The sequence below is a fragment of the Danio rerio genome, chromosome 6 (assembly GCF_049306965.1).
Source record: "Danio rerio strain Tuebingen ecotype United States chromosome 6, GRCz12tu, whole genome shotgun sequence".
Lineage (NCBI taxonomy): Eukaryota > Metazoa > Chordata > Actinopteri > Cypriniformes > Danionidae > Danio > Danio rerio.
Genome location: NC_133181.1, coordinates 24,344,914 through 24,370,006, shown reverse-complemented (window position 1 = coordinate 24,370,006; position 25,093 = coordinate 24,344,914). Strand labels below are relative to the sequence as shown.

The 25,093-nt window shown below is 36.1% G+C and overlaps 1 protein-coding gene across 1 annotated transcript in view; it reads right to left on the bottom strand.

The window, feature by feature from the left end:
- Nucleotides 1-1,325: 1,325 nt before the first annotated feature.
- The window catches only part of card14 (caspase recruitment domain family, member 14), a 48,872-nt gene continuing 25,104 nt past the window's right edge, over nucleotides 1,326-25,093 (bottom strand). The window contains exons 8-20 of the mRNA XM_021477073.3: nucleotides 22,551-22,700; nucleotides 22,289-22,402; nucleotides 19,259-19,436; nucleotides 17,891-17,963; nucleotides 17,556-17,772; nucleotides 16,149-16,275; nucleotides 15,290-15,527; nucleotides 14,945-15,008; nucleotides 13,230-13,344; nucleotides 4,563-4,727; nucleotides 3,564-3,682; nucleotides 2,984-3,099; nucleotides 1,326-2,346 (exon numbers count right to left, since the gene is read on the bottom strand). Coding sequence (XP_021332748.1) covers nucleotides 2,139-2,346; nucleotides 2,984-3,099; nucleotides 3,564-3,682; nucleotides 4,563-4,727; nucleotides 13,230-13,344; nucleotides 14,945-15,008; nucleotides 15,290-15,527; nucleotides 16,149-16,275; nucleotides 17,556-17,772; nucleotides 17,891-17,963; nucleotides 19,259-19,436; nucleotides 22,289-22,402; nucleotides 22,551-22,700 — 1,884 coding nt within the window. The 3' untranslated portion in view covers nucleotides 1,326-2,138. The remainder of the gene's footprint in view (nucleotides 2,347-2,983; nucleotides 3,100-3,563; nucleotides 3,683-4,562; nucleotides 4,728-13,229; nucleotides 13,345-14,944; nucleotides 15,009-15,289; nucleotides 15,528-16,148; nucleotides 16,276-17,555; nucleotides 17,773-17,890; nucleotides 17,964-19,258; nucleotides 19,437-22,288; nucleotides 22,403-22,550; nucleotides 22,701-25,093) is intronic.

Here is a 25,093-nt window from a genome sequence, read left to right as displayed (position 1 = left end):
TCGTGGCATTTTGTACTAAAAACTGATTGGAAACTTTTGGAGGGCCCAAACTACAAAACCAAACTTAATGTAATGATGACATAGTACCATTTAGCAACTTTTAGCAACAAATTCTTCTTCCTTTAGCAACTTCCACTGAGTGTTAGTTGTTTCGTTTAGAGTGCGTGTGCCTGTGCTGAATGCAGGCTAAAGACATGTGAGTTTATCGGATCAGATCACTCGTGGCCTCAAGTTCTTACTGCTAGTTTTTACCACAAGATGTCAAAAATAATAAAATTATAAAGCTGTGCATGCTGTACATTGAACTGATATCGCAACATGAATTCCAGCTCCAACCTGTAAAAACACATAAGTCTCAAAATGATATCTCTTTGAACCCTATTGGTAATTTGATAACTATAGGCACTTTTAACTTATTGTAATATCAAATTTCATACATCCAAGTGTTTTCCCTCATGTTTGTCTGCTTTGCACGAGATCTAATATCTCGTCAACCCTACAACCCACATGTTTTAACATACAAAAACAATGATATTGTATTTTATTCTTAAAATATAATGTGCTTCAATTATGTAAGAAAAAGGTAGGTTTTTGAAGGAACTGCTCTTAAAAGGAACGATTAGTCCAGAACATATTATTCATTCACAACATAAACCATTAAAAATAGAACATTTAGACTTTTTTCAAATATAAAAACGGTGTATATATATTGGCAACAGGAGGAATCAAACATAACGACTGCGGATTCTTAAGCAAAAGGCCCAGAGGGTGCTTAATTTACTAAAGGATCTAGGATATGTAAGTGCAATGAAGGAGAGTAGTGTTCGGGAGGTTTCTGGATAGTGAGTGTGGGTGTTCTCCAGGGTGTGCAAAAGGGGTGCAGTCTGGTAAAGGTAAGGATGCCAATCTTATCTATATCTATATTATTTTCACATGTATTTTTTACTTGACTAAAATTCCTTGTACTTGTAATTTTACTTGATATATACATTACTTGATGTATAAATTTCAATTACCCATGTCCAGCTCTGGTAAAGTATCAGAAGTACATGATATCATTAGAACAGAGCAAAAATCAAGATCATTGTTAGGTTTAATTTACAAAGCCTGGATTAAGCTGGACATAGCTGGTTTTGGCTGGTCTCCCAGCCTGGTTAGGTTGGACAGGACCAGGCTGGAAATGACCAATCCCTTCTAAAATCAGGCTGGTCGACCAGCTAAAACCAGCCAACCAGCTACATATGCCTAAATATCTGGGTGTCATGCCTCATCACTCTGTTGGGGAGCACATTAATGATGCATACAATTTAACCATCCATCTACCATTCATTGGTCTGTTTTTGTAGGATTTATTAACATTCTTGAGATTAATAGATTGGTTGATGACATTTCTCATGGAAAAGTATAGAGTTAATGAAAAGCTTTATACTGCTGCTTGACTTGTTTTTTACATGAGCAGAAGGATACATCAATTGTAAAAATCTTTACATAATTAAATAAATATATTTAAAACATGTCACAGGATTTGTAGGAAAAAAATATACAACAATAAAATAGAACATTAGCTACACAAGTTACACATTTCCAGTTTTAAATTGACTGTAATAAGTTAAACAATACACGAGAGTAAACAAAAGCCAATATACTTTACAACATATTAAAGACAGCTTGGTCTAGCAGAATGATAAATTTGTTTAAATTTCAAGCTGAAAATGTTGATTTGGTGCTCCAATATTAAAATTCATATCATTAATAAGATTGAAAAAGTCGCTCTACTGAATATTTTTGACAGAATTTGCTGAATAAAAGAGCAGCATTTATTTAAAATTGTAGCAATATACAAGTCTAGAGTATTATTAACTTCCATCAATTGCCATTACTGTATATGTAAGAAATATTTATATGCATTACAGTATCGTACTGTCCTCAAACGTTTAAAAGATAGTGTAGTTATAGTTGTCCTCCCCAAAAACAAAATTTACCTCACCATTTCTTCTGCATGTTTTAAACTTTTAGGAGTTTATAAACACAAAATAAGACATTTTGAAAAATGCTGGTACCCATTGATTCCAAAGTAGAAAAAAAAACCTTAGCTCTGTAGCAGTCCTCCATTTTTGCCATAAACTCCTATTGTTACCTCACCATGGATCTGACTCAACCCACACAATCTTGTTCTGTTCCTCTGTTACCACAGTTTTAAGAGTGTCCACTAGGGTGGCGGTGTCGTGCCAGCTTTCTGGCGGAATACTTCGGTAAAGGCAGGGCAGTTTATCTAGAAGTGGCTCCTCGCTGCAGGAACACTCCAGCACCTGAGATTCAGTAACGCTGTTCTGCCGTAGTTTGTGTCTGCAATACAAAATATCTAAATAAATATTATTACTCTCAGAGTAGCATTTTGATGATTGTTATTCAGAGTTTATTAAAAGGGAATGATTTTGATTGTACATTTGTTGGCAGCAATACATCCCTAAATCAAAAGCTCCACTTACTCACATGTGCATATTTAATCATGACAAAAGCTGCAATAATAATAATAATAATAAGAAGAAGAACAACACAGCTTTAAGACATTAGTGCAACATAACGGAGATCCCCTCAGCCCTTGAATTCTGCTTCATAAGCCTCCTCTTTCACTCTTTTGTCCCCTATTATATACAGCATCAACATGTTGCTTTTAGTGGCTTGCCCATGAGACCAATGTAAATCTACTGTACTGGCCTTAAACACACATTTTACTGGATCAGGATTAAGTAAACTTTTCCTTGCAGTTATATCTTCAATATCAAACAATCCAAACATCTCACAACATACAAAGGCAAAGTCTTAAAATTTTTGTTCAGTGGACTTGGAAACTGAATACCTTTAGTGTACCTTTAATGTACCTTTTGAGTCTTCGTTATCAGGAAATGCAGCCCAGGCCATTACTAGGCCAAGTTATTGGTCTGAAAATGTCCATGTGTGACCATTGATAAAATGATAGTACCTCAATCTGCGGAGACTTCTCTCTGTTGATATGATGTAGACAATGATGGGGAAGATTTCAGCACGATGGAGACGACACACACAGTCCAAACCAAAAGGTAAAACACAGTGAGTACCCTATTAAATATACCAAATGTTAGATCATAGTGTTGTGGACAGAGATGTAACTTACAGTATGTAGACAAATATGGCTTATGTGTTGTAACTGTACAATAACTATAATTATTTTAGAAAGTAATACAGTACATGGAACTTTTAAAGCCTGAATACCTTTTTGTCCTACTGGAATCACATGGCAGGTATGAGTGCAAAATGTATTTTTGGGGTCAATAAAACTAGTTAAAAAATACCATTTTAATACAATAAATTGAATACGAGTTTAGTTCAATTCTTTAAATTTCACCTCTGACCTTATTTTTACAGAGCATATTTCTAGGCTTTGTTGGCTTTCAGCTACTGCAATTCCTATTACTGCACCGTATTATTGAAAAATCTGTCATTTTGTTTTGTTTTAATTGAATGCACATAAGAAATCTGCTAAGCAGACATTTGTTAATATGACAGCAGCATTTATGACAAACCCGTTTCATGATCTTCTCAACTCCCTGCAGTGTATAGCAAAGGTGTGTTTTTGAGTCACACTCTTCAAGAATCTCCCCCTTCTGCATTTGCATGCCATGCTCACTAGTCATTAGCTGTTCTAAAATAGAAAGAAAGGAGAGGGACGATTATTAGAACGATTGACTAACCATTGATTTGTTCAATGACTAATAAGAAGGCCCACACAGAATCTGTGCCTGCAGGTTGTTGAGCCTATCATTCCATATATATATATAGAACCAAACACATCTTTGCCACTGTATTTATGACCATCATATCTGACTTAACTCCCCTTATGCATACTTGTTGTGGTCTATAGATTAGAAAATGTTTAATCCAATTAACATTTTCTCCATTCACTCCCAAGACCACTTTAACCACCTTTGTTTTAATAACAGTTCCTTCACAAAATTGTATATATATATATATATGAAGTAAAACAGTCCGTCAGTTATGGGGGTTGCTGCATGAATCAACGAAGACATCTCAGTTTGTAGTACAAAAACAGTTCTTTTAAATATCCTCCTTTTTCTTCTCTAGACCTGGATTTATCATTATAAAACATGACAATGTTAAGCATAAATGAGTACACCCCTCACAAATCTCTCCTTTAAAGTAATATTATTTATAGGATGATATACAATAAAACATTTGTTCATAAATAGGTGAATAGTCAGTACCAAAATAAAAACTGAAAATCATCTATCAAACCAAGATCACAGTGAAAAAAAAATCATGAGAAGCAAAAAAAAATTGTTATTTGTAATTTTTTCCCAAAGACTTATTCGAATTTAAATTTATCATTGGTCTATAATTAAAGATCTTAGGTGACCAAACTCTTATTTTTAGGAAATAAGTGTTTAATAAAACTCCTTTGTTTGAAATGAACTAACATATATTGGCTATATTCACTAATAAATGGACAAAATATAAATGAAAAAAGGTCAAATCCTAGTTTATATTGTTTTTGTTGTTTTTACCTGGCTCACAGAGCTGATAACCTTCCTGTTCTGCCAGGCGCTTGTGCAAAACACGGCCAAGGATTGTGGGAAGGAGGAGGACTGGGCGGCAGATGGGAGGGAATCGGGGTGTGACCAGTGTGAAGGGCATCAGGGTCAGACATCTGCTCGGCAAACAGCCATCATCTACAACAGAGAAAATTTTACTTGATTGTTTTAGTGTAACGATACTAAATTCAGATACTAAAAAATCAGAACTGACACTGTTTCAATTTACTATAATCTTCTTTGTGCAGCTGCTTTGACACAATCTATAGTGTAAAAGCGCTATACACATAAAGGTGAATTGAATTGAATTGAATAGACTTGAGACGGCCATCTTGTGGACTAGAGAATTGGTAATGACCATTTTGTAAATTGGAGAACTCATAGATGTATATACTAGATGTTTTGTAGGCTATTGTTGTCTGTTGGAATATATGCGTCAATAGAGTACAGGAACAGGGTACTGATACAGGGTAGCGCACCATGTATACTGTATATCTATGAGTCAAGAAAAGCCTATCTGAAGATGCCTTTGCATTGCGTATGGGTTTAGTTAATAGCAAAAAAAAAAAAAGCAAAGGATAAAAACATATCATTCTTTTGTCACAGTTAAGTTCTTGATGTTACAAAATGTTGTTCTCAACAAGTAATGTTATTGGTGTTAATACAGTCACTTTGGGAATGACTCTTTTTATAAGGGTCATTACAATCCATGTAATCAATGAATGCTACACTGTATAAATTTCTGACCCCCTATTTTTTTAAAGATGTTTTTGTGATTTTTGATAAATAATAATAGATAAAAATGACAATTGTGACAAGAATTGCCAGAAATTTGCAGACAATTCGTGATTAAAAAATAAATAAATAAATAAAATAAAAAATAATAAATATATATTATATAAATTAATATATATTATATTTTTTATATATATTATATAAAAAATAATATATATATATATATATATATATATATATATATATATATATAATATAATTATATATATATGACACAAATCAAAGGAAGTTTGTGTAACTCTTATTTTTATCCACAATCTCATTTCTCTCTTCTAGATTTCACTTCCCGAAGCATCTGACATCATGTCACACAAAGGACATGCGTGACACCTAAAACATGGATTGCCTTAAATCTCGTCAGGCAGGGAAGCTTTTTCTTTCGTTAAAGGCAGGAAAAGACTTAAACTAAACAATTTATTGGTTTGACGCACATCATAATACCAGTCGTACATGTACAGCACAAATAATGTCCTTCAATTCGGTCACATCCAGCAACCATCATCCTAAAACCAATCTCATCTCCACCTGTCCCATTGCTCCATTTCCTCCAACTTTCATTTGCAGTCTGAAGCGAGTCAAACGCATAAAACACCCAATTCGTGCCACAGGATGTCTATATAGACTGTGTGTGCTTGAAGTTTGGACTTGCTATTTACTCGCAATTTAAATCTTAATCATTAAATTATTCCTCATTCGCTAAGTATTTGTCTCTCCTACTTAGGGTGACCAAACCCTTAATACATTTATACAAACAAAAATGCTTTAAAAACGGTCTGTCCCTCGAGCATCCGCCTGTTGTTTGTAGCTTTAGCCTGCTAGCGCCGCTGGTCAGCTAAAGCTACCGACCTCTTTAACCATACACTTTTGACTTACTGGCTTTGCTCTTTACCCCGTAAAATGTCGCTTCCGTCTCTGTCTTTGTGTGCAGGAGAAGCATCGATGGAGGCGTTGGAGCTGGAGCTGTAAGAAGTGGAGTCCCAGATCCGCGCGCTGGTGGTAAGACGGTCGCGGCTACGGTAACGACTTCTCGTTGTACCTAATGCTAAGGCCGTCTCATCACCTAAGGTACGTGGAAATTACAACCACATCATTCCCTCTACCTCAACCCCGCGTCCTTCTCTGTCCAGGCCCAGCGCACCCGGGGCGCGGCTCAGCCAGGCGGCGTTCACGCCGACACCCGGCTACCACGGCGCCTGGGTGCAGCCGCGCAAGGTGCTTCCCAGATCCCGGGGCAGAACGTCTCCGCCTGTGTTCGAGATCTCCACGGAGAACCGCTTCTCCCCTCTCCGCGAGTCGGGTCCCGATGTGGCCATCATCGGTGACTTGATCGTTCGTCACGTCCGTGCCGCCTCCTCAAAAGGTAATAAAGTACGTACTTTCTGCTTTCCTGGTGCCCGTGTGAGAAATATTCCTACACAGATTCCAACCATCCTGGGCGCTGCCGAGAGCCCTGGTGCCGTTGTCCTCCACGTGGGGACAAACGACACCGGGCTCCGGCAGTCGGAGATCCTGAAGAAGGACTTCAGGAGCCTGATCGAGACGGTTCGACGCACCTCGCCCGCCACGCAGATCATCGTTTCTGGGCCGCTTCCTACCTACCGCCGAGGAAATGAAAGGTTCAGTAGACTTTTAGCTCTGAATGAATGGCTAATAACATGGTGTAAAGAACAGAAATTGCTCTTTGCTAATAACTGGAATCTTTTCTGGGAGCGTCCTAGGCTCTTCCGTCCTGACGGCCTGCACCCCAGTCGAGCCGGAGCTGAACTCCTGTCGGACAACATCTCCAGATTACTTCGCACCATCTGACTAGCAGGTAAAAATTCACAAAATTCACATTATAGCCACCTAGACTCTTGTTCACCCCACTTAAACATTAGTAACGCATATCTGGCGAATCCTATAGAGACTGTGTCTGTTCCTCGTATTATTAGATTAAGAAATAAACGTACTGTGTGCTCCAGAAAAAATCTAGTAAGAATCAAACCAGAAAAACCAGTAGAAAGTGAAAATACAAATTTCGTAAAACTTGGTCTCCTAAACATCAGGTCACTTGCACCTAAAGCACTTATCATAAATTAAATAATAACAGAAAACAATCTTAATGCACTCTGTCTCACTGAAACCTGGCTGAAACAAAATGACTATATTAGCTTAAATGAAGCAACTCCTCCAGGATTCTTATATAAACATGAGGCTCGTCAAACTGGTCGTGGTGGTGGAGTTGCATCAATCTTTAGTGATTTCCTTAATATTAAATAGAGAAACGGACTTATGTTTAGCTCCTTTGAAGTATTATCGCTTAATGTTCAGCTTCCAGATACTATACAAAAACCTATGTTATCTCTCACTTTAATCACCATATATAGACCCCCAGGACCCTATGTCAAATTTCTAAAAGAATTTTCTGATTTTATTTCTGACTTACTAGTCAAAACTGATAAAATGCTAATTGTAGGTGACTTTAACATCCACACAGATGACGCTAATGATACATTAGGGCTCGCGTTTATGGATTTAATACACTCACTTGGGATAAAGCAAAACGTTGTGGGTCCAACCCATCGCTTAAAGCATACATTAGATCTAATTCTGTCTTATGGAATCGAGGTTATTGACGTAGACATTATACCACAAAGTGATGATATTACAGATCACTACCTCTTACTATATAAGCTATGTTTACCTGAAATCAGCAAACCCGCTCCAATACTCCGCCCTAGTAGAACTATTGTTCCGTCAACTAAAGATGAATTTATAAATAACTTACCTGATCTCTCTGTATTTCGTAATGCACCCGCAAACTCAAATGATCTTGATGTAGTAACCAGCAGTATGGATGCCATCTTTACTAGCACACTAAATACTGTGGCACCCATCAAATTAAAAAAGGCTAGAGAGATTAAAACTGTACCATGGTATAATAGTCATACTCGTGCGCTCAAAACAGCAACCCGCGCCCTGGAACGTAAATGGAAAAAAACTAATTTAGAGGTCTTTAGAATTGCGTACAAAGACAGTATGTCCAGCTATAGGAGGGCTCTAAAATCTGCCAGGACCGAGCACCTGCGCAAACTGATAGAAAATAATCATAACAATCCTAGATTTTTATTTAACACCATCTCTAAACTAGCAAATAATCGGTCATCCTTGGAACAAACTACTCCACCGCAAATTAGTAGTGATGACTTCATGAATTTTTTCAGTAATAAAATAGAAGGCTTTAGACAGAAAATAGGAGATGCCAAACTTTCTGCACCGGCTTATACTCCAAATCCTGTAAATATTTCATTAAATCATAATAATAACCTACACTGCTTCAAAATCATAGAACATGAAGAGTTAGTAAAAATTATAAATAGCTCTAAACCAGCTACGTGTATGCTGGACTCAATTCCAACAAAATTACTGAAAGAGCTGCTACCTGCTATAGGAGAACCTCTTCTTAACATTATCAACTCTTCTCTATCTATAGGCCATGTTCCAAACTCTTACAAGCTAGCTGTTATTAAGCCTATTATTAAGAAACCGCAACTAGACCCCAACAACTTAGCTAACTGTAGGCCTATTTCAAATCTTCCATTTATGTCTAAAATACTAGATAAAGTTGTTTCTACTCAATTATGCTCTTTTCTGCAGACGAACAATATTTTTGAAGTGTTTCAGTCAGGTTTCAGGGCTCACCACAGTACAGAAACTGCATTAGTGAAAATAACCAATGATTTACTCTTAGCTGCTGACCGAGGGTGCGTCTCGCTATTAGTTTTACTCGATCTTAGTGCGGCATTTGATACCATTGACCACAATATCCTCATAAATCGCTTAAAGTCTACAGGTGTCCAGGGACAGGCTCTACAATGGTTTAAGTCATACTTATCTGACCGCTACCAGTTTGTGAATCTTAATGGACAGCCTTCACAAATCTGCCCAGTAAAGTATGGGGTGCCTCAAGGATCAGTTTTAGGCCCTTTACTGTTTACAATTTACATGCTACCTCTGGGAGACATTATTAGAAGACATGGGATCAGCTTTCACTGCTATGCAGATGATACTCAATTATATATTTCAACTAAACCTGACGAGACGTCTGAACTTTTTAAACTAACTGACTGTATCAAAGACATCAAAGACTGGATGACCAACAATTTTCTTCTCTTAAACTCAGACAAAACAGAATTATTACTAATTGGGCCTAAATCTTGCACACAGCTGATCTCGCAACTCAATTTACAATTAGAGGGATACAAAGTTAGCTTTAGCTCTACTATAAAAGATTTGGGTGTCATATTAGACAGCAATCTAACTTTTAAAAACCATATATCCCATGTCACAAAAACTGCCTTCTTTCATCTGAGAAATATCGCTAAATTACGAAATATGCTATTCATCTCAGATGCAGAAAAGCTAATCCATGCTTTTATGACTTCGAGACTGGATTACTGTAATGCTCTATTTGCTGGCTGCCCAGCATCCTCTATTAACAAATATTAACTCTATTTATCCTCCTTACACTGGCTGCCTGTTAAGTTTCTTATTGAATTTAAAATATTACTTCTCACCTATAAAGCTCTAAATAATCTAGCTCCTGTTTATCTAACCAACCTTCTGTCTCGCTACGAACCAACTCGCTCCTTAAGATCTCAAAATTCAGGGCTTCTGGTAGTACCTAGAATAGCAAAATCAAGTAAAGGAGGTCGAGCCTTCTCTTTCATGGCTCCTACACTCTGGAATAGCCTTCCTGATAACGTCCGAGGCTCAGACACACTCTCCCAGTTCAAAACTAGATTAAAGACCTATCTGTTTAGTAAAGCATACACTCAATGCATCACCTAGCGGGTTCCACACTGGCTTCTACATCTTGCTTATATACACTATGAACAGCAGCTACGCTAATTATTCTCTTTATTCTCTATTTTCACCTGGGGATACTCATCCCGAGGTCCTCAGATTAGGCGGAGTCACTGATTGGATCCAAGACCAGCGACGTGATGATCCCAAGGATTCCATATCCGGGACCAGGCCATATCCTGAGCTGCTGCTGCGCTGATGGTCGTGGGGAGTGGAGAACATGTGTCTGATTCCAGCGACGCTCCAGGGACAGACGAGTCTTCATTGATGCCATCTTCCAGCATAAACCACGGCGATTGTTCTGCACAAGAATTTTGGCCAGCGGAGAAATTAAAATGGTCGTGCCCAACTGAGTCTGGTTCTCTCAAGGTTTTTTTCTTCACTCCCATCAGGTGAAGTTTTTTTTTCCCTCTCCGCTGTCGCCACTGCCTCGCATGGTTCAGGATTGGTAGAGCTACGCATCGATGAATTTGCTCTTCAGTGTTTGAACTCTCAGTAATGATTAAATCACACTGAACTGAGCTAAACTGAACTGAACTGAACTTAAACACTAAAACCTGAACCACACTGTTCCAGTTACTATGACCATTTATGTGAAGCTGCTTTGACACAATCTACATTGTAAAAGCGCTATACAAATAAAGCTGAATTGAATTCAATATATCTCATCTTTGCTATGACTTCAGATGTAAATCACTCCCGCTGCGTCTGCTTACTGCACAAGCTGAAAACTCCCCCACCCCCTCATTCCATGTAATGTTTGGATTGTGAGGGCACAGGTGAGATGTAATTTTTCGAGAGACACTCAAATACATTAAGTGTGCTGCATTTGCAACATTTATAAAACATTTATAATGTAAAACAATTAATTGCAAAATGCAATTAATATAATTTGATTATATGGTTTTTAATTTGATGTTTTATTAGTTTATTTAATTTTTTTGCCCTTAATAAAGAATTTTGCTGAATCTTAAAAATTTGCAACTTTTTGTTGATTTTGCATTGAGTCCAGCGATTGGTGAATTGTGAAAAACTAAGTCTGCAATATGGAAGTGGTATTGAAGCATGCTCAGGGCCCATATGTGATATCAAGTGAATATATCTTTGTGGAGAATTGGCGCTGGCCATTTTCAACCATAACAAAAAAAATCTGTTAATGCAAATTCTAGGTAGTTGGTATAGTTTGCACCATGTGCTTAAAAAAAAATAAAAAAATTAAATAAAAAAAAAAAAAACACGTCTGGGACATTTATTGTTTTTTTCATATTAAGTTGATGCTGGTCTTTAAAATACATACAAAACAACAAAACGATGCCAGATCATGCCAAATCATCAATAGCCAAATCCAGCTAGTTGAGTAATGCACATACAAAGAACAGACCCCTGGTGGTTATCTGGGGTCTCAGATAATAATAATAATAATAATAATAATAATAATAATAATAATAATAATAATAATAATAATAAACTCATAAATAATAATCCTACACTTGTATTAAAAACAAAACGATTACACACTTCCATCTTGTAATTCTCTTCCTGAGTGGTATGGTTCTGTACAGTACATTACAGTATGCATTTATGGCCGGTTCTACTGTCAAAGGTACCAAGATAGTAAACTGTATCATACCCCCTTTTTAGCACCCTTTCCAAATGGTACCTAGCACAACAGTAGAGTACCAAAAGGGTGGAGCCAGACTCTGCCAAAGCCAAATGCGATAGTTTACAAAGAATCATCATTAATGTGTTGCAAGCCAGGAAACATCAACTAACTAGCTAGAATATGACCATAATTATACACTAACAGAGTACAGAAATGAACCATGGGCGACTGAGTTTTGTTTCCATCTCATGTCTAAAAACATGTGGAAAGAACGAGGGGAACTTGGGTTCACAAAATGCAATGTGTGGACAACCCGTATGGTTTTATGCTTAGAGTGAGAATGACATCAATTTCAATGTTCTTGCATACACCATTCCTACCAAGTAAGGGTTCTATTGACAATAGAAATGCAAACCTGATCAGGGTGTCAGGCCTGTACCAAACCATACTGTAATGTACTGAACTGAACTGTATCTCTCAGAGTAAATGAAACACAAGAGTCCCTGATCTATTGTCTGAGGAATGTCTCTCACATTTGATAAGAAAACAGGGAGATTGCAGTGACTGTGGCTGTAATACAGTAAATGTAAGTCAGTTTTTACTGTTAGTGAGAGTAAAGGAATCACATCCTATTTTTACCAAGTAAATAGTTTTAACCCCTTAGTTAGCAAAAATTTAAATACTTCTGCTTGAAAACCGTACAACAAACTTTCATTTCCTTTTTACTCCTCCTATCTATCCAATACAAATTCAGATTTACCAAAACCTATGTAACATTGGTGCAAATAAAAACTTTTATTTATGCCGGCTTAATTTAGGAATGTCAGAAGCATTTCTGTATTCTGAACAAATTAGGAGACCCAGTTATTTATTAGATAGATAGGAGATGTTAAGCTGCGGTCACACTAGAGTTTGAGCATGTGAAATTCTGTCGTACGATGCTGCCAAAAGTGGCGGGATTAAACAAGATGATTAGATATTTTAAAAAAGTGAGCAATTGCTCCATGTTTTAAATTTCTGTACAGAGAGGTCATGTTTTGATCCTCGATTGCTCTCACGCAGTCAAGTGATGTGATTTTGCAGGTCAGATTTCACCTGCCAACACTCCCGTTTTTCCCGGGAGCCTTCTGTATTTCAAACCCATCTCCAGCAGTTCTGTCTCCAAGAAAACTCCCGAAATTTCACCCCACCCCCCGCTCCTCAGTCTTCAGTTTGTGCACCCACAAGTTGCAACCAAAGGCATCTTTAAAGCAGATGCACTATTTTTACCTTTGAGATAACTCTTCTGAATCTCCTGAACATAACTATAGATTATCTGTTGTCTTTTCACCTATCTACTGTTTCCGTGTCTAATTATGAGTTAAACAGCAGAATAGGGTGTTACTGTATATACTCACTGTCCTGGCTTTTGCTGTTGTCATCTTCCACACTGACCCACAGTGGGTTTCTTCTCTGCTGACTTGTGCTGACAATCCTCACCACTCTCTGTTTTTCATCAGCTGCAGTTCTCCCCTGTGAAAAGAAGACAGGTATTCAGTACTAATGCAATAGCTTCTACCAATCTGTATTAACAATGTTTTTTGACAATTCTCTTGACACATCTCACAAAATTTAACCATGTAAGTCACAATTCACAGGAGAAGAGAAATGAGTAATGCCTAGTTCAGACTGCGTGATTTTGGCCACGATTTTGGCTCGCCGACAGGTTTTGAAAAATCACAGACAAATGCCTGAAATCACAGGCAAATCGCTGCTCGTGCACGTGAGTGACAATCACACAGTATGAACGATCAAAGACGCGATCTGAGAGAATCGCCGATGAGTCGCCGATGCCTGTGAGATATTTGGCATGCTAAATATCTGGAGCTGTCGGCGATGCAAATCATGCCGTATGAATTGAGTTTTGACTGAAAATAACATCAGCGATCGCCTACAGCCAATGAAAGAGCAGCATTCACTTGTGTGTGCATGTGTGTACCTGCTGCAGGCCAGCAGGAGGCTGGGGGAGAAGTTAAAAGCGCTGTTTTTTGGTTTATTTGGACCCACGAAATGGAGGGAAAACTAGTGGAGGTTTGACAGGACTCAGGACCAACCGTGTCTGTTTGACGTTTCATACAGAAAGAAATTAGTTTATTATCAACGTTAAGGAGAAATGGCTAATTCCCTTTAAACCCAGGTGAGCAAACATGTACATGTTCTACCCCATTAAAGGCTTCTTTCTTATTATGTAGTTAATAACAAAAGATAGGCTATACGACGTGTTTTTGGTTGTGAGACGTAGTTTGGACGAAGTTGTCGGCGATTCTCCCTATAGTAAAGTCATGCAATGTGAATGTCTATGTCACCGAACCATCTTGCAGTGTAAACAAAGCAGCGACGAAACGCCAGCCCAGATAGTCAAGCAGTGTGAAAACATCTGTGACACGACTAGTTGGAAAATCATGCAGTCTGAACTCGGCATAAGTGAATACCCTGAAATTTATTTAAAACAGATGACATGCAATGCAGGAATGTGAGTATTTTAAGTCTATGCTTATCTGCGTTCTTTAGAGATTTAGGTGAATGCATTTAAGAAGGTGAATTTAAAAAAGAAAACATTCATTTTTTGTCAGCTGTAGTTTAAAGTAAAGTGACCCATATAGCGCCATCTGCGGATCTTGATGGAGGATATCCACCTGAATGCATTTGTGTTAAATGCAATTCAAGTTGAGTGAGGGTGACTGTCCCACGATCTAGTTTCAGTGTTAAGTTATGCATTATTATGCACTCAAAAAGTTCCCACACCCACAGTTTGACGGGCATTTTTGTAATTCTACATGAATACAAAGATTTGTGCTATAAACTTTTTAGTATGCATTTGACACAAAAGATTAATATTATTAAAATTGAACTTTATAACTAATCATGTCAGTAGAGCAGCAAAGACAATATTTTTATTGGTCAGTTAAGCATTTCCCTGCCCTTTTTGTGTTTCAACAAATAAATACATATAAGCTTCATTAGTTTATTGCAAATACTTAAACCACAAAGAGCAAGAAAGTTCAGAGAAAGTGAGAGAAATAATTTCTGCTAAGACTATATGAACCTTACAAATCTACTGATGGACTCTCACCTTTCTGTGCGTTTTGCGAGAGTAGGTCATATCCTCTATGGCCCTGATTAATAGCCTCTGTGCTCTGAAACATTTCAAATGACAATTTGATTCATATTGGAAGTAAACAAGCTGCAATAAAAATGATACGTATATTGTTATTTACTAGTTAAAGGTTTGGGGTTCTATGCTTTTGTTAGAAGTCTATTTACATGTATTATAAAAATACTTTCAAATGTTCTGCTCCAGTCATTTCTTTGCATGCATTTGGCATTTAGTACTCAAAAACATTTGCTAAATTTACTTAATAACTGTAGAAATGGTTATAGCTTTTCAAGATTCATTGATTAATTGAATAAAGTGTACCTGTAGTAGTTGGGCAGAGCCCCACTCTTAAGATCTTCCAGGTGACAAGGATGCACATGACTGCCCCACCAGAAGCCATCATTGGTATGGTAAGTGTTTGTAATATGGATAATGTCATTACACTTAACAGACAGATTTCCTGCTACATCCCCCGGCAATGTCATGTTAACACGTACATAGAACGAATCACCCGACATCACTTCATCGTTCTTTAGTTGTTGTAGCAGGTTCTCATAGGCTAGGTGGAAATTAGAAGATCATTACTTTGCTTTGTGAGTCTCCAAACTAAACAAGCAATCTTGACAAAATACAAATAATAGCATTTACAGGATCACAATTCATTATCAAAATAATTATTAAAGGAAATTTTACCACTTTATATCATTTACCTTTACTATGTTCTTAACATGTAACAGCTGGCCCTAATTCTGCAAAATAAACCTAACCATAAAACAAAACATGTACTGCCCAAACCCATACCACATATTCAAATTTGTTATAGCTGCACAAAAAATATTTTAAAAATTGTTTGGATGGTACAAATCTAAAATCATAGATAACAGTGTTAAAAATCTGCTCATTTAGCTGTAATTGCATAAAAGTAAGCTGAAATCCATAAAATTGTTCTCTTGCTTCTCTACAGAGCACTGGACTTGATAATTGGAATAAATCTCATGAATGTTGATGTTTATGAGAAAATGCAGGATCACTAACATACCAATCACTCAATAAATGTTTTAAATAAGATCTTTAGTAAAAAGAAACGATCATATACAATGCACTGCACTAATTTTGACAAATTTCAATTTAGCACACAACAGTATGTATTATTGTTTAATTGAGTATTATTTGCTCTTACCATCTTGGTTGGGTCTCAGTGTAATGTGGCATGGCCCTTGGACTTGGCCTAGGGCCCAAAGGGCCTCCTCCATAGTGGTGTCTTCCAGAACCATTTGTACAGCTCTCCGTTTCCGCTCATATTTCAGCTAAAAATACACCACTTCAGGTTTTTTTTTTTTTTGGTTGTCATAGCATATAACTGTACTTGAAGGTGCATTCATCATAGAAAATTAGCAGAGACCTGTCACTTCTTTTATCACAGTAATTAATTCATGACTACGTATACACTTTGTTCTTCTTAAAGGTGGAGTAGGTAATTGTCTTTAGAAACATTTTTTTGTTGTGCTGGTTGAAAGTCACTTCACATTCCAATAGTAATGATTAAAGTAAATGATCTTAATGTATTTACACACACAAGAAAATTGTTTGTGAAATAAAAATTTGTCAGGCCGATAACTCCCATAATTCTGCTACGTAGCCCAAACTGTCTGTCAAAAATTGTAGATTTCTACATCTGAAACAGATCTTGTTCAAACTGTTTGTTTGTGCACATTTGCTCACGTGCACACGAGAGAGAGAGAGAGAAAGACAGCAATAAAAACAAAAGCTGAAACAAAACTTTTTAAAATCCTGAATCAATATTGAAGTTACTTTTGCATGCTGGAGGAAGGATGACACAATGGCTGAAGTGTTTTTTAAACAGGTAATGTTATGTTTTAAAGATATTTTAGTCATGAAAAGCTTATGTAGATTTTTTTGTTTTACAAATGGGTTATATGCACAGAAGTGCACAATCTTCAGGCGAAAGATTGATGTGACTATATTTTCAATTTCATAAGGGACCTTTTACAGCATCCATGTAATGTAGATTTTTATTAAGTTTAACAAAACTACATAATTAAATAGCACTATTCCGCTTAGCCTGCTTTACTGAGGTGAAGTTGGTTTTATATCTTTGCATGCATGAGATATTGCGCATTATGACAAGTTTTGCTTGCTGCACAACTAAAAACATGCTAGATATAATACTGTTTTTGGTTCGGAATTGTAGTATTATAAAGTACTATATTGTTTTCTAACTGGCGAATGACTTGATAGTGGGTTGTCTACTGTTATTTTTAAGGTGCGCGTTTGAGATTTCAGAAGGTGTGGATTTGGACTGCAAGGGAAGGACTGTTTTTAAAGCTATTATGCTAACAGTTAGCATTTCAGTTCACCTACTGCACCTTTAAGGAATTGCATCACTCTCAAATTAGACTAGTTTTTCCATTGGATTCTTCATAACAGGTCAGATCTTAAGACAAACTAATTGTTTTGGCTTAAAATGAAAGACGAATTATTATTTGAACTTTTTAACTTTGGGAGTTGTTCTTCCCCTAACAAAACATTCAGTTACATTCTAAAACAAAACAGTTTAAAAACTAACCTGAAGTATCTGAGTGCCTGGGCTGATGCCAGAGTTATGAGCAGAAGATTCTTTAGTCACGTGATGCACAAACACACCAGTCTTATTGCCACCAATGATCTGTATTTGGTTCAATAGGGTTTCCCCTTGGAAAAATATGGTGAGTATGCGACCAGTGATGCGCAGGGCCTGAGGTCTGGAACGCATTAGGAAGGGTGGAGCTGATACTCTCGAGACACTGGATTCATAGAAAAAAAATATTATAATAATGTATTCTTTTTTTTTTTTTTTTTTTTTTTTTAGCAGTGAGACTTAAAAAAATAAATATGAGAATTATGTTTTACATTTAGTTTTACCTGTCAGGATGGCTCCTTTTACTCATAGGACTGGAAATTGATGATGATGAAACTGACTCCTCCAAGCAATGTCCTTTCAAATTGCAGATCAACAAGTGTTATATATCCAATTGACATTTATTCTCATTGAAGAATGATATTTAAACACTTTTGGACAATTATGTCACACATAAAATGTTGAAAAGTCATTACGTTAGATAACACAATATCAAAGCAGCTATTGACCAATAAAAAGAGTGATACTGTATCAAATTACTCTCAATGTATTTATTTTCATATTTCCACAAATATATAGAAATATATCTAGAAATATACAAGAGATATTTCCAATTAAATGTTCATGTTTTGCAATGACTAATAATTTTTATCACAAGACCCCCACGCAAAAGACTGATAATAACCTAAAACAGAAGGTGCAAAAAAATTACAGTTTAGCCTATTAAAGCAGTACTGAAGGTAGCAGTAATGAATCTGGTATAAAAAAATTATATTAATAATAAATAACAGAGATGTCAGTTTAAGGTTTAAGATCTAATGCACAGATCTATAATGATTTAAATATATAAGCTTCTAAACAGCTCTTGTGATTAGATTAGATTATTGAGAGAAAGGGGGCCCCTGATGGTGCAGTAGTACTTTGGGTAAGGGGAGGATCGGCTCTGTGTAGATGTTACTGCTACATTTCTTATCAGGAGGAGGAAAATACAGAAATTTATAAGAAATAATAGTTGTAAAATATGGGACATTCTCAGGTAAAATTGGTGGCATAACAGGTATGGTACCCAGATGAACCTGTGTTAATAGTTTCAACAGTTGTAATTTGGTAATAATATACTTTGCAATATTGTTATGACCAATCAGAATCAAGTAATGCACAGGAACAAATGTCTTAAACAGCTGGATACACAAAACTACTTGTATTATTATCCAGTCACGATAAATAATAATAATAATTCCTTACATTTATATAGCTTTACAAAATGGGGGAAATCTCCTCATCCATCTGGATAACGTGACGGCAGCCATATTGCACCAGACCATACACCACACACCAGAGGAGAGGAGACAGAGTGATAAAGCCAATTATGATATTGGGATGGTTAGGAAGTCATGATGGACAGGGGCAAGTAAGCAAATTTGGCCAGGATGCCGGGGTTAAACCCCTATTCTTTTTCAAAGGACATCCTGGGATTTTTAATGACCACACAGAGTCAGGACCTCGGTTTAAAATCTCATCCGAAAGACGGATGAACTTGATTTGATATTTTATTGTGTAATGCAAAGATGATTAATTTTCTGAATGCAACTGAATGCTGATAAAATTAAACTTTAGCTTTTATTTGTGGCATGGAGGAAAAACAGCAGTACCTTTTGCGATGACGACATAATCATCGTCTGTAAAGCAGTCATCAGCCAGATCCTGAATGCTGAAATTATCCTCTGTGTCACTTCTGGATGAAAAGTGTAAATCTCGTCTGCGGAGAGACTCAGAGCAGGGTGGCTCCACTTGATTCGAAATGATACTGCTGATGTGTTCATCACTGAACTGTGAAAAGATTGATGCACATACACAGGTAAAATCTAAGAAAAACATATTTCCTATACTTGCTTCAATTAAAAACAGTATTGCTATTTACGCCGTCAAAGCTTTTCTTACATCATCAAATGCAACAAAAGTTGTTTTCAGCGAAACTGCATGCGCATTCATATGAACTACTAACTTAATGCATGCCTTCACACCTGGAATGATGAACATAAATGATAACCACACCAGCCTGAACATCAATGGATGTATTTAAAGTTTTTAAATTTATGATTGGCTAATCTAGTAGCTACGGATTGCTGGAGAACTACACACACGCCATGTTAACAAACTACAACTCCCAGCATGCACCTCGCACACAAAGGTTATGGATTCCCACTGATGGACTGATATCCAGGACTATTTATATACCACAATTGCACACTCAAAGAGCTTAGTCTTGTTGTCCTGTACTATCACAAAGCATTTTCCTTGTTTGGTTTTCCGTATGGTGTTCCAGACCCTTGCTTTGTTTATTGATTTTTGCTGTGAGACAGAGTGACCGATCTCTTCGCCTGTGTCTCGACTACTCTTTTGGATTGCCTTGTGTAATACTGTTTGCTTCTGTGATTGACCTTTGCCTGCTTAACTACTCTTGTAAATAAAGATGCTGCAATTGGATCATCAACCCTGTTGTCTGTGTCATATGTTACACTTTAAATGAGATAAAAAAAACTTTAAAAACTTAATCAACTCTAAAATTAATTAAACTAATCTTAAAGCTTTACAATTAATGTTATTGGTTTTAAATGCATGTATATTGCTTTAAAAGTCTACTGCAAAAGTACATAGCATTAATTCATTATATTTTACAATTGGTTGTATGCATCTAACTTAGGGTGACGTTATGAGTTATGAAGTTTTTTTTTTCATATGTGGTGTGTGCGAGTGGGGTTGTCATCATATTAAACCTCAGTGCTGCATTTGATACAATTGATCATTTTATTCTCATGATAGGCTTAAAAATTATGTTGGTATTGCATTGGCCTGATTCAGGTGTTTTCTATCTGAATGTTATCAATTTGTAACAGTGAATGAAGAGCGATCATACAGATCAAAAGTACACTGTGGGGTTCCACAAGGCTCAGTTCTTGGTCCCTTACCTTTCACACTGTACATGCTACCGCTCTGTGATATCATTAAAAAACATGGAGTTAGTTTTTACAGTTATGCCAATGATAAGCAACTTTATCTCCTCCCAACCTAATACTTAGTACAAATTCACAAAATTAACAGAATGTATAGCTTATATAAAAAATTGGATGACTAAAACGTTACTAAATAACTAAATTCAGATGAAACTGAGGTCTTGCTTCTTGGACCCTAAAACCTCACACGCAAAAACCTAGAACACTGTCTAACCCTTGATGAATTTTCAGCTTAGTCCTCATCTTCAGTCAAAAATTTGGGGAGGATTTTTGATAGCAACCTGTTGTTTGAAGGCCAGATTTTAAGCATCTGTTAAACTGCATTTTTTATTTTCAACTTAAAAATGATGCCAAACTTCGACATATGCTATCAGACAAATGCGGAAAAGCTTATTCATGCTTTTATGACCTCTATTTTAATGCATTACTAGGGGTTGCCCTGTTAGCCTAATAAACAAAATTCAGCTAGTTCAAAATGCAGCTGCTGGAGTGCTTTCTATTAGGAAAAATATGATCATATTATGCCAGTTCATTCATTATTGCATTGGCTCCCTATTAATTATCATAGAACGTTTAAAATTTGATTAACTACCTACAAAATCGTGAACAGCTTAGCTCCCCAATAATTGAGGGAGCTTCTGGTGTATTACAGCCCCTCATATCACAGCACCCTCAATTAATTCTGGACAATTGATTAATCCCAGAACATCAAAATCAATTGCAAGCGGTAGATCTTTCTCATATCTGGCACCAAAACTCTGGAACAGCCTTCCAAGCCCAGTTCAGGAGGCAGTTTGGATTAGCATACACATAAAACGCAAATGCTTTTGAAATCTAAATCCTATAAACTACATTTAGGCAGCATTTATTAGGGCAACCGGAACCATGAACTTCCCAAAAGACATTATAACAAGAACAGCGTCTAAGCTTCCTGGACCAGACTGTATCCTGAGCAGATGCTGTGGTGGTCATGGAGGAGCGGAGAGCATGAGACTGATTCCTAAAAACACCAGTGACAGACGAGTCTTCACAATGATCCCGTGGGCCAGCCTGAACATCCACCGGTGAACTATACACATTTGCAGATCCTCCATGATGGATGTGCAACATTTCTATAGCCTCCAGTGCCTAGACTGCAGCTCTGCAAAAAAAACTTGGCTAGAGAAGAAATGGTCGAGCCCAGCTGAGCCTGGTTTCTCATAAGGTTTTTTTTTCCATCACTTTTGTCAATTGGTTTGAATAAGTGGTGTAAGCTTGATTTAATCGATAAGTTTGTTCCTTGCCTCTTGCTTGTCTGGTTTGGTACTTGTGGAGTTGCACATCCATGGATTTGCTCCTAATGTTTGGATTTTCAGAAGTGAAAATTAAACTACACTGAACTGAACTAATCTGAATTTCAACTCTGAAAACTGGACTGAAAGTTTTCATTTACTAGAATTTCTATGTTAAGCTGCTTTGACATAATTTATATTGTAAAAGTGCTATAGAAATTAACATGAACTGAATGAAAGATTTCATAGTAAAGTGCATTTTTTCTCCATTAACCATAACCAGTATCTAATCTAATTATCTACATAAAAGTTTACAGTTTTGAGGTAGACATGCACAACTTAAGAGACAAAATCACACAATGCACTTATAAGCAGAATATTTAAACAATAAACTTACCTCAGAAGCATCATATGAAATGAAGCACTTAGGATGGATGGTTTTTAAATCACATCGCTGTCTTCTTAGTGTTGGGCTGGAAGGAGGGCTGCTCTCACAGCTGAACTTCCTGTCCTACATATTAGAGACATTAAAAATGTATTATTGCATTAAATTACAAATGTAACTTACACCACTGTACTGAAAACTGATTTTCAGAAATACTGTGGTAAACTACCATTTAGTGGGTTTTAAATAAAAAAACTAATTTGACCAGTTTTACCCTCGATTTTTCTCTTCTTTCTCTTTGCGTGCTACAAGCATTCATGGTGAAAAGTTTCTCCTGTAGTTCCATGAGCTGGCTCCTCAAAGTGTCTTTTTCTGCAAGACTACGTGCAATCTGAGCCTGGGCTTCATCACGGGACAGATATGCCTTAGGAAAAATCATGAACATTATACATCAAGACAGCTTATTTGACAGTAGTCAATACCGTACATATTCTCCCGCATAATTTTAGAATGTTCTAAAAGGATATTAATTACGCGTGTTCATGTCATTCCAGTCCCCTGAGACATTTCTTATCTAATATTAGGTATTTTTGATAAAATCCAAGAGTTCCATCATATTTATAGACTGTCTGGAGACATTCAAAGTCCACAAAAGAAACAAAAAACATGATCTAAATGTTCATACAAACAAATTTGTGCACACAGACTCCCCAATAAAATACAAGAAGCAGAAATCCATGGCCTATACATTCAGCGCTTGTATTGACGAAGATTTTGTACTCTCTAAAAGTGTGCAGCAGTTTGTATTCTCTAAAAGAAAAACATTTAAGCATGTGAACTAAAGATACAGTGGTATGTAATTATGTTAAATAAAATCTGTTAATTGTTTGAAAAAAAGACTGGCAGCTGTGGTTGCCAGAATTCTTCTGTAAAAAATTCAGAAGATGTATAGAACTGTTTAAACTTATCGAAAATAATTGTATTTCATTAACTGATACAATATTCAGTTCACAAAAAAGTCTTTAAATGCATTAATGTGTTTCTGTGTGATTGCAATTAGCAGTGTTTTTATTGCATTAGTAGTTACACAGTTAGCTTTTTTCCTTGATAAAAAAAAAATAACTAGCAGCTGTGTTTTTTTTTAACATTTTACATTCGTAACAGAATATTTCTGTTAAAAATACATTCCACAGTTAGTATTTTTCATCAAACACATTTAGCCCCTTAAATTCCAGAGCAAAATCCTCACTAGTGTCCTGAACACTAAGGGCTCTATTTTGATGATCCATGCGCAAAGTGTAAAGCGCAGGGTGCAAACATTAGCATTTAGGGCATGTCAGAATCCCTTTTTGCAAATTTAAGGACACCACTTTTTGCCGTGGTGCATGGTCTAAAAGGGTTGAGCTTATTTTCTTATTGAGTTATAGGTGTGTTTTGAGAATAAACCAATCAGAGTCTCATCTCCCATACCCTTTAAGAGCCAGTTGCGTCGCGCCATGGTGCATTTGCTATTTACATGACGACTTTGTAAGTGGAAAAAATGAGCATTTCACTAACAAGAAAACAGTTAAACAGAGCATCTGCAGCGCGAGAAGGAGAGATAAGGCCTTTCATTTGTTTCAAAACTATTTCTAAATTCAGTTCTAATTTCCAGCAAATGAATAAATGAACAATAATAATGAAGTGTTGTCAAAAAACTGCTAAAAAAACTGTTACATCCAAATACACATGCTGTGCCCCATATGGTCTGAAACCTGACAGGTGGCCAAATCTAAGCTTGTTTTTATTAAAAACAAATATAAATATGGATATAATAAATAATACTGCTAATAATAATAACATTACACAAAAGCGAATTGTCACGAATAAACTGAAAAAGCCCCAGAGATGAAGAAGGCATGAAAGTATGGTTTTTATATTTATGTAGGCTAGAAAATAATATGTTTTGTAATATTTTAATCTTTTATATTTATATCCTATAAAACTACCTATATCCAAAGGTAAGAAAAACAAGACCAAATAACACAAATTACAACCAATACCAAAGATGAAACCAACAACAATAACAAAAAAAAAAAAAAAAAAAATAAAAAAAAAAAAAAAATATATATATATATATATATATATATATATATATATATATATATATATATATATATATATATATATATATATATATATTAATTAATAAAAATAAAACAAATTACACAATAAAAATTGTATTTCTCAAGATCTCAGCAGAGATCATTAAACGACTCCACAAACATCAGGAGCTTCACTTAATACTGACCTTTGACCTTATTTCTGTCACGTGAACAAAAGCTTTTAATGACATATTTGTTGTCACCATGATGAAGGACAGCATCTGCTTTACTTGGACACTTTGAACTTTTTGTTTTAACACTAGTTTTTATTTTGGTTGCAATCATTAATTGTGTTAATCACACTATTTGTATAGCATGAAAAGCCAAAAAAAAAGAATTTTCATTCATTCATTCATTCATTCATTCATTTTCATTTTCGATTTAATAATCCAGGGTTTTTCTCAAATATTATCTTTTTTTATTTTGTCACAAAAGACCTTTAGTTCCATTATAATGATTATTTATTTTACTGCCCAAACACTAATTCCTATTTGCATCAAATAATTAGGCTTTCTATCATGCAGTAGCATCTGTACCAGCAGTAAATAATTAATTCACAAGTATGACCTGTATCACTGCTGCAGCAGTGATATTCTTTAAAAATCTTTTTGAGACTTATACCGCTCCAGCAAAATAAGTCTTTGTTTACACATGTTCTATTTTTAATATTTAG